This window comes from Rana temporaria, chromosome 7, assembly GCF_905171775.1.
Source record: "Rana temporaria chromosome 7, aRanTem1.1, whole genome shotgun sequence".
Lineage (NCBI taxonomy): Eukaryota > Metazoa > Chordata > Amphibia > Anura > Ranidae > Rana > Rana temporaria.
Window position 1 is genome coordinate 30477311 of NC_053495.1, and position 10460 is coordinate 30487770.

Below are 10460 nucleotides of genomic sequence, written 5' to 3' on the forward strand. Positions count from 1 at the left end.
AAAATTAAGAGTGCAAAAATCCAGAGTATGAAATGTACAGTAGAGTGTATGAATATCAGATTTTTAGTGTAATGTGCAAAAAAATGTACAGCAGTCTGCAGTACATACTAGGTATAGAATGGACATGCATGCTCAACTCCTCTATGTTACAACCAACAGGTCATAGGGGTGTATGGTCTGATCATCCACCGGAGGCTCCTGGATTGAAAAGGCCCTGGCTGGGTATTAGACACAAGCTTCAAAGCTTGTGCAGCTGGTAAGCATGCACTCTCTGTGGTGGTGGATTCACATTGTCTGTTCTATAGTCACCAGAGACAGTTACCATATTGTGTCGTTTGCTTATGTATTTACTTTGAGCTGCAGCTTTAGTTGTAGGTTCCTAACAGCGCATTTTTTTTCTTCACATAATCTAAAAATACAATTAGAGAATGGCTGTATGCTTGAATACCATCTATCATCTCTTAAGCCTCGTACACACAACCGTTTTCCTCAACAAAATCCATCAAGAAAATTGGTGGCAGAGCTTTTTTGCAGAGGAAAACAGTCGTGTGTATGTTTTTCGTGGAACTCGACGAGAAAAAAAAAGAAAATGTTCTCCTTTTTCTTGTCAGAATAAAGTATGAGACGGGAGCGCACCTTTCGGTAAAAGTAGCGTTTGTAATGGAGATAGCACATTCGTCACGCTGTAACAGACTGAAAAGCGCGAATCATCTCTCACCAAACTTTTACTTAACACGCAGTAACATGAGATTAGCAAAAGCAGCCCCAAGGGTGGCGCCGGTGGAATCGAACTTTCCCTTTATAGTGCCGTTGTACGTGTTGTACGTCACCGCGTTTGAGAACAACAAGATTTTGTCTTGACAGTGTGTACGCAAAGGAAGCTTGACAAGATTCTCGACAAGCCTGACAAGAAATTCGTCGAGGAAAACGATGTTTCATTTACGACGAGATTCTCGGTCGTGTGCACGAGGCCTCACTATTATGGTAGCCAGAAAACTACATCTCACTTACCATTCACAAAGCTAAAGCTGTTCCATCAATTCATATTTATATTAACAATAGCATGTTTCCATTGATAGTTTATTAACTAAAATATAATCTACTTGAAGCTAACCTTAGCTAATCCATAGATCTCCAACTTGACTTAAACTGTATTTAATGTATTTATTCCTATTTGTTAATAACAAGGCATTCTTCAGCAGTTACCCAGCAGTCAGACAAAAGACTATTACCACACCTTTAGCTGGCTCTGACCATCAACATTGTATACCATTGGCAGCTTTTCTTCTTAGACAAAGCTAAATAAACCTTGGACACGTTCAGTAAATATAATTAATGCGCTGTGTACACTTTGCTCAGTCCGTGTTTTCTGAAGCAGCAGTTGCTTAGCAAAATTACCAAGTCAACAAAAAATCAGGCAGAGGGAAAAAAAAAAAACAAGACGTAATTATGATTTATCCTGCTGCAGTGTAGAAGAATTTCCATCAGATCCCAAAGAACGCACCAACTCAGAAACATGCCAAAGAGGTAATGTAGGGGTTAATTCTTCATTACTGGGAGGGTGGCTTATACACTACCACAAAGGATATTTTCATAATTATATTTTATATATTTGGAGGTGTACCACTAGCTAATCTGATCTTAGAGTCCCAATAGGCATCCCTTGAGCGACAGGCATAGGTTACTTATTCGAGTTAGCTATTCATGGCTTGAGAAACATATGATTAACTTCCAGAGAAAAATCTGTGTATTTTCTTGAAATACATTTATAGCCAATTTGTGTATAAAATAAATACTGTGTGTGTGTATATATACATATACATATATATATATATATATATATATATATATATATATATATATATATATATATATATATATATAATACTGTAGATGCTTATATGTGGATGTATGAGCGGTACTCGCAGGTCTTGAGAGGTGAATTCAAAGGCGAAGATTTTAGTTTGACAAGGCACAAGCTTGTCTGCCTCGTCAAAACATCAAAATAAAATCTTCACTGTGCATTCATCTCTCAAGACCTGTGATTGTCACACTCTCTTTTCCACTGTATGTACTAAAGGCTTGTACTGTATGTATGAATTCAAATAGAAAAAAAAAAATATATATATATATATATATATATATATATATATATATATATACCGTATTTATCGGCGTATAACACGCACAGGCGTATAACACGCACCCTAACTTTAAGAGGGAAGTTTCAGGAAAAAACCTTTCCACAGCCCCCTGCGTATAACACGCAGGCACAGTTTACCCTCTATTTTCAGGGTAAAAAAGTGAGTGTTATACGCCAATAAATACAGTATATATATATATATATATATATATATATATTTATTTATATATTTATATATAGTAAAACCATTGAGAGCATAATTTGTTCCAGAAACATGCATGTAAGCCAAAGCACTTGTATATCAAAGCGAATTTCCCCATAAGAAATAATTGAAACTCAAATGATTCGTTCCACAACCATTTGTTCATAGGTCCTTCAGTTTATAGTCCATGAAAAAAGATTATAGCAATGTGACAGGTTGTGTAACCATAAAATGTCCATCCACAAATGGAAGCCTCCACAAGGGCATTAGAAGCAAAATTCGGCAGGAGCTACAGAGTATAAAAGAGAAAAAGTCACGTGCCAAGTGACGCAACGCATAGTGACAAGACCCAGGAGACTGAGGAGCACAATATCGTATCTAAACGTATTATGCGCTATTGTGACTGACTGCATGTGAGTTGTATATACACTGTAGAGTTTAGAAACTAGCATCAGCATATTGCGCTATGTTTATTCTTTCTGATGCTGCATTAGAGGCTTATACTCAAGTCAATAAGTTTTCCCATTTTTTTGTGGTAAAATCAGGTGCCTTGGCTTACTGTATATTCGGGTCGGCTTATATTTGAGTATATACGGTACATTACCATGTTAACATGTGCATGAGAATTTAGTCTTTACTTTACTACTTTATTACAATAATGAATTAAAAGCCAGTACAGTAAAACGTGGTTTGAGAGCATTTTGCAAGACAAGCAAAATGTTTTAATAAATTTTGCCTTGATATACAAGCGATGTCTTGATATAAGAGTAGCTTCATGTCACAACTGAGTATAAAAAAGAAGAGAGGAGCCTCTAAGTGTAGCAATATTGTTAGTTTAATGAAGGTACAACATTTAGCAACTTATTGCTACACTTAGAGGTGCCTCTCTTCTCTTTAAGGGCCCTTTCACATGGGAGGTTCAGTAATGATCCGCTCCGTGTGTCCGCAAAAGCTCAGCGGGGATCCTCTGTAAAATCCCTGCTGATCTGGCAGCTGACAGGGCGGTCCCCGAACACTGTGCAGGGACTGCCCTGTCTTTCCTCCGCTCTCCCCTATGGGGGATCGGATGAACACAGACCGTATGTCCGTGTTCATCCAATCCAGACGGAAGAAAAATAGGATTTTCTTCCGTCCGAAAAATCGGATCTTTGCGGAGGCGGACGATTACAGGTGTCAGCGGATGGTCATCCGCAATCACATAGGGACCAATGTATGTCCCGTTTTCATCCGCAACGGATGGATGAAAATGCGGACGTACGGTCCGCACGTCTGAAAGGGCCCTTATACCCTGTAAAAAAATGCTTTGATATACAAGTGCTTTGGATTACAAGCATGTTTCTGGAACAAATTATGCTCGCAAAGCAAGGTTTTACTGTATCTTAAATATAATGTGTGCTTGTATTGAGCCAACTTGGGATAAGTTATAGATGTTATGATATATTGTATGTGGTTGGCCTATACACCATTCATTTAAAAGGGACAATTACAAACCCACCCCTTGAATGTGAAACTTTGCAGTATTGATGACAAATATATGATTAGTTCCCCTTTAAAATACAGATGAATGTACAGAATAACTTTTCAAGGATGTCTAGTTTCAAACAAAAGAAAATTGAAAAGTAATGTTTAATTCCCACACAGCAATTTATGAGCAATAAATTGTATGACAAGATATAATATCATCTAAAAATACACAAGTTTAAATCTAACGATATGTTCTTCAGACATGGGGTTTGATGCCTGTCATGTCTCAATTTCTTCTCATATATCACGGCAGAAGATAAAAAGATTCATGAATTTAAATGAACACCAATATTCGTATTTTCCTATTTCACTTTGATGTCTTTCTTTTCTCTTTCATTTAATGCAGCAACACAATCCCGATCGCCAAACAGCTGGCCTCTATCAAAGGTGGGTCTGATCCTCAAACAGCTCATGGAACGTATGCTACGCATTTAAAGGAAACCTGTAGTGAGGCAGCGTTACTGACCACTGATCTCTGCTTCTGATCATGCTAGTTGTTCGGTTGTCATAATTCAGTACTTTCTTAAGCCTCGTGCACACGATACGATTGTTGGCAGGGGATTGTCCAACTTTCGGCCAACAAATGTTGGATGACAAGCTAGTAAATTTTCGGCGGACAACGGTTTGACGTCTGATTTTCGTATGGTCAGTACACAAATCCGTCACACAAAAGTCAAAATTACAAACACGCATGCTCGAAATCAAAGCTCACCAAACACGAAATTAGCAGAAGGGGCCCAAAGGGTGGCGCTCAAGAGCTGAAATTCCTCTTAGTACGTCACTACGTTCGTGTTTGTGGCACCACAATTGTGTAACGTTAGTATGTGGACCATTCTCATCGGATGGACTGATCGTGTTTACAGGGGTTAATGGTGTTCATGTGTTCAAACAATTTTTTTGCCAGTTCTGGTACAAATCTAACTGAATATATAAAAAATAATTTTCTTGTACAATTTTCCCTTCCTAATAATACAATGGTAGCATCGGGGTTTTTTTAAATTGGTTGTATATGGTAGTAAGTAAGTGGTACTTGTCCCAGAGCCAATGTAAGTTGCGGCTGGGGGCCTTTCATTGGTGACAGATACAACCGGTTGGTAAAAAGAAAATAGGCCTTCAAATATCTTTAGACTGGGTAGGATTAGGCTAAGGTTTTTATTAATGGGTTATGTATTGTATGCATTTATGCATTTCGACTGTTTATGGAATTTTTGTATTTAAATTTTTTGAAAGAATAAGTCTGCTATGGCCATTCAACTCCAAAAATGACTGTGTCGTCTGGTCAATTTGGGAGGGGAAGGAAGAGGTCAATTGTTTAATGTTATTTAGTCAGAGCCCCGTCAATCTGCACATCCATCCATCATGCACCCTAATCTAACCAAACAGGAATTTTAGTTTAGGAAGAAAGCGCTGTTTAATGCCATTCAATATATAAAACATAATTTTCTTGTACAATATTTCGAGTTTAACAAAATTAAGTAATAAATGAGATTACTTAATGCAAGAACTTTTAATATAATTTCTGTTACCAAGTTCTTTTGTTACTGACAACTTTCTGGCAGATTTTATGCAATAATTTTAGGCTGAAAATAAGAATGCTATAAACCAACAGTTCCACTCAATCTCTCCTCTCTTGTCTTCTATCTAGCTCTGGGGAAAGGCTCGGAGCTGGAGAAATCCGTAGCCACCATGGTGCTTGTTTATAATTCATACGCAGACAACGATGGGAAAATAAGTAAAGCGTGTGCTAAGGATTTACTGCACACACAGTTCCAGCACTTCATACAGGTAATACAATATGCACCTGCCAACTTGTTCCCAACATTTAAAATTACCTATATGGAGCTTTTCTGTTTAATTAATTTAACAGCGGTCCTCATAACAAATAAATTAAGACTTTTTTATTAAATTAGAATTTATCAAATAATAAAACTGAACTCCAAACAGATATTAAAGACTGTTATTTAATACAATTAAAACTTCCTTAAATTTAAATAATTTAAAAATGTTATCAAATCTTAAAGTGCAACTATGAACAAATTTAAAATTAAATATATATAATGTGGTTAGTCAGTAATATTAACACAGCAGTTTTTCTTCTGAGTCTCCCCTGAAACTTAGTTTTAAGGCCTGTTCTTTCAGTTAATCCATTATTTTTCCACATCAGATGTGGGGATAGATTTATGGCATTTTTATTATTATTTTTTTTACTGGTAAAGGTGGTGGTCAGCAATTTTTAGCAGGACTGTGCCAATGCGGTGGACAGATCGGAAACCTTTTTGGGACCAGTGACATTTATACAGCGAACAGTGCTATAAAAATGCACTGATTACTGTATAAATTACACTGGCAGGGAATCAGTTAATACCAGGGGCGATCAAGGGGTTAAGTGTGTCCTAGGGAGGTGCTTACTAACTTTGGGGGAGGGGGGTGGACTGACTGGGAGTACAGAGAGATCGCTGTTCCTAATCACTAGCAACAGACGATTTTAGTCCCATTTTAGTCTTTTGACTAAAATGCCATTCTAGTTTTAGTCATATTTTCATATTCTCAATTGTTTTAGTTGTATTTTAGTAGACTAAAATAGTATTCATTTAGTCGACTAAAATGTTTTAGTCTATGAAATTAACACTGCCTACAAAGTACAGGTCCATTTAATCAATACAGGACTGCCCTATTTGCAATTTTCCTCCCTTTAGGACCTTATTTTTATGATACAGAAGACCTAAACTGTAAAGCATAGGTCCGCTTTAATATGAGTATAAGGATAGTTTCTGTAATTTTAAATAGCAACACTACAGCCAATTAACTATTTTTTTCTCATTTTCTAAAACTGGGATTTACATATAAGTGAATTTGTTTTTAATTAATAAATCAAGACACAGGCACTCCATCTGGAATGTTAACAATTTACTAATATAAAATCAATCTCCAACATTTTTTTTCATAGATAACACTATTATTTGATGGCAGGTTGGAAATTGAGCCCCGCAGTCAGGTCTTCTATAGATCTAAATGTGTTTATGACACAGACACTTTGACAGTAGGGAGTGACAATGATATATTATTTATCAAAGTATTTAACCCCATATCCTCCCGCTGTCTGTTACTAGGAAACAGTAGGGAAGACCAGAAGAGACAATAGTTAACTTGAGAGGGACCAGAGTTAGTATAATGCCACGTACACACGATCGGATATTCCAACAACAAAACCGTGGATTTTTTTTCCGACGGATGTTGGCTTAAACTTGTCTTGCATTCACACGGTCGCACGAATGTTGTCGGAAATTTCCGATCAGGGCTTAAGTCTTGCGGGAACACGTGGGAACGGAGTTCCTGAACTTTTTTCACAGCAGGAACGCAGTTCCCTTTGCAGGACTAGAGCAGCCGAGAGCGGCCGAGCCGCCCGAGCCAATCCTTCACTAAGCGGCGATGCCCAGCTCGAGTCACTCTAAGGGGAGGTCTGCCGCGAGTTATCGCGGGATTCAGAAAGAACTTGCTTAACTTGCGGCAGACCTCCACAATGTCTCCTGGGAACAATGACAAAAGCTCCCAGAAGACATTGCGGCATCGAGGAAGTGACGGAATACCTGCACACTACCCGATGAATCCATATACAGGAAGTGGCCAGTAACATAAAGGATTACTAAGGTACAGTGGATCGGAAAAAAAAAAAACCATGCGGTTTAGTAATTATGCATATGAGCGTATAATTTTTATTTTTTTTGGGTGGGGGAGTGGAACTTGGGTGGGAGTTCCCACACTTTTTCCCCCAGGACTTGACCCCTGATTCCGATCGCCAAGATTGCAGTCACGTACAACACATACGATGGCACTATAAAACGAAAGTTCAAAACCAAGTGCGCCACCCTTTGGGCTTCTTCTGCTAATCTCGTGTTAGTAGAAGTTTGGTGAGAGATGATTCGCGCTTTTCAGCCTCAAAAATACAATGTCAAATTAACAAGGGACACCAACCAACATCCTTTAGGTTAAAAAATACAAGATAATAATGTTGTTGTGGTAGCTTGACACACAAAACGAAAAAATATATATATATATTATGGAGATCACTAGAAAAAATAAAAATAAAAAAACAGGAGATCTTGATTAAAAAAGAAGAAAAAAGGTCACTTTAAAAATAAATTCTAAACATTATTATGGAGATCTGGCTTAAAAAAATAAAAAGATTATTCAGGAGATCATGAGAAATAATAAAGAAATCAGTTTGTCAGAACAACTTCATTATTCTAGCATTATAAAGAAGAAGCGAATGCGCTGTATTAAAAGATTCAAAAATTTGCAGCGTGACGAATGTGCTCCATTACGAACGCTAGTTTTACCAGACCGTCTCATACTTCATTCAGAGCATGTGTGGAATATTGTGCGTCGGAATTGTCTAAACACGATTGGAATTTACGAGAACGGATTTTGTTGTCAGAAAATTTGAGATCCAGCTCTCAAATTTTTGTTGTCGGAAATTCCGACAGCAAATATCAGATGGAGCCTACACACGGTCGGAATTTACGACAACAAGCTCTCATCGAATTTTTGTTGTCAGAAATTCCGTGTGTATGAGACATTAGAGTTACATGGAAGGTAATGTTATGGCTAGGATTACATGAATGATTAGTGTGAGGGATGCTTTAGAGTAGGGCATCCCTCTCTTAGCCAGGGGCTCTGTGCCAAAATATACCAGTACTGGGCACTGAAAACAAACATACTGCCAATTGAGAGCCATGTTCAGCGGTTATTATAGGGGTTGCTAAGTGTTGTGTTTGTCTTATTTACTATGTACTCTTATTTTACTCCAATTTGGTGGGTGTGATCTCCATCACACCTGCAGTTGCACATGAGCGTAAAGACCCATTTTTGGAACTACCATTCAGATGAAACTTGCACCTTCGAGACAGTATTAGGGTACACTAGGGATATTACAAGCATCCGTATTTGTTATGTATAGTTATACACACAGTTATGCACACCTATTGTCCATCTCTATAGAGACTAGTTTTATTGTATTGTCAAACTCTTTTTGTAATAAAATTCATGTTTTTACTATTTTGGTGTTTTTGTCACCTTCAAAGTCCCATCCCTCATATTATTATTATTATTATACAGGATTTATATAGCGCCAACAGTTTGCGCAGAGCTTTACATCAGGGAAGACAGTACAGTCACAATACAAATCAATTCTTGGAAAACCTTGTATAGACTTTAAAATCTGTAATCTTTTTTCTTCCACCGTTAAACTTTTAGACGTTTCTCAGGAGAAGGTGTCATGGCTGACTGCTAATTTTTTTGAACAATGTCATTTTTTAAACATAATAGCTGCTCTGTTTTCATTGCAGGGTCAAGATACAAAGCCAAAGTACAAAGAACTAATGGAAGACTTGGAAAAAGACAGCGAAGGACTTATGAGCTTTGAAGACTTTATGGTGTTGCTGTTGAGTGTATTGTTGATGTCTGACCTCTTCCTGGAAATCAGACAAACTAAGAACACAAAATAAAATGTATTCGTCTATGGCTTATATCGTACTATTAACTGTATAGTGAAATCCCTTTGCCTAGGTTCATTTTCATTCTCATATCCTGGAAAGATCCATTTATTCCACACATCATTTTTTCCCCCCAGAACTTGAATCCCTGAGAAGAATCCTGGTTAAAAACAAAATACTTTTAGGAGTTCATAATCTTAAGTCTGGTTGAGATATCATACAAAGTAAACCCAACCTGAGTTTTAAATCTTTCAAAACAAATACCCTGCAGAAGAATGCTATGAATACTTACCTTCCCTGTAATAATGGCTCCCCCACTGGGAAACTGGCTAGTCATTGATTAACAATTTCCTTGGATCTCCACACCTCTCATTGGTTTCTTCTGCTAATTCCTCTTATTTAGTGATAACTTCAGTGAAAGCTTCCTGGGACCAAGAAAACCAACACTTCATTTCCCAGTTGGTTTTGGTGGACAGTTCCCGCTGGAGTAGAGTGACATTTGGCAGTGTGGGTCAGTGGGGTATTTAAAGGGGAGTTCCACCCACAATTTCTCTTTTTAAATATAAATACCCCTGTAATATACAAGCTTAATGTAGTCTAGTAAAGTTAGTCTGTAAACGTAAGATCTGTTTTGTTAGGTTGTTAGAGCATTTAGTTAGTTTATAATCTAGAAATAGACTGTGGCCATCTTAAGTGTGGGCATCATGAAGCCAGACTGTATGACTTCCTGGATTTCAGCCTTGCAGATCTTGCACATGCTCAGTGCTGCACAAGCGATGTGATAGGTTTCAGTCAGGTTTCCATAGCAACGGGAGTGTCAGAGGAAGTTGCCGCCCCTTCTCTATGCAAATAGGCTATTTGCAAGGACTACTGGGATACATGATGCCTATCCCAGAAACCCTTGCAAATAGCCTTGTGACTTAATAGCCTAGGCTAATAAGGAGGAGGAAGTAATGAAGGACTACAAAATAAAGGTATTTACAAGCAACAAAATAAATAAAAATTGTCCATTCTGAACACTATGAGATTAGGGCATGCAGCACAGACAAACATAAAAAAATGGGTGTAACTCCACTTTAAGTTTTGTGCTATCCTAGGC

General features: G+C 37.6%; 1 protein-coding gene across 1 annotated transcript; it reads left to right on the forward strand.

The window, feature by feature from the left end:
• Positions 1-1389: 1389 nt before the first annotated feature.
• Positions 1390-9394, forward strand: SNTN (sentan, cilia apical structure protein). The gene is made up of 4 exons (XM_040358602.1): positions 1390-1527; positions 4216-4256; positions 5515-5654; positions 9215-9394. The coding sequence occupies exons 1-4, from the start codon at positions 1517-1519 to the stop codon at positions 9371-9373; spliced, it is 351 nt and encodes a 116-aa protein (XP_040214536.1). The 5' UTR covers positions 1390-1516; the 3' UTR covers positions 9374-9394.
• The last annotated feature ends 1066 nt before the right edge of the window (positions 9395-10460 follow it).

Coding starts and splice junctions, on each gene's coding strand:
- SNTN (XM_040358602.1), top strand. Junction 4,257..5,514: donor ACAGCTGGCCTCTATCAAAG/GTGGGTCTGATC, acceptor TCTTCTATCTAG/CTCTGGGGAAAGGCTCGGAG. Junction 5,655..9,214: donor AGTTCCAGCACTTCATACAG/GTAATACAATAT, acceptor TTTTCATTGCAG/GGTCAAGATACAAAGCCAAA.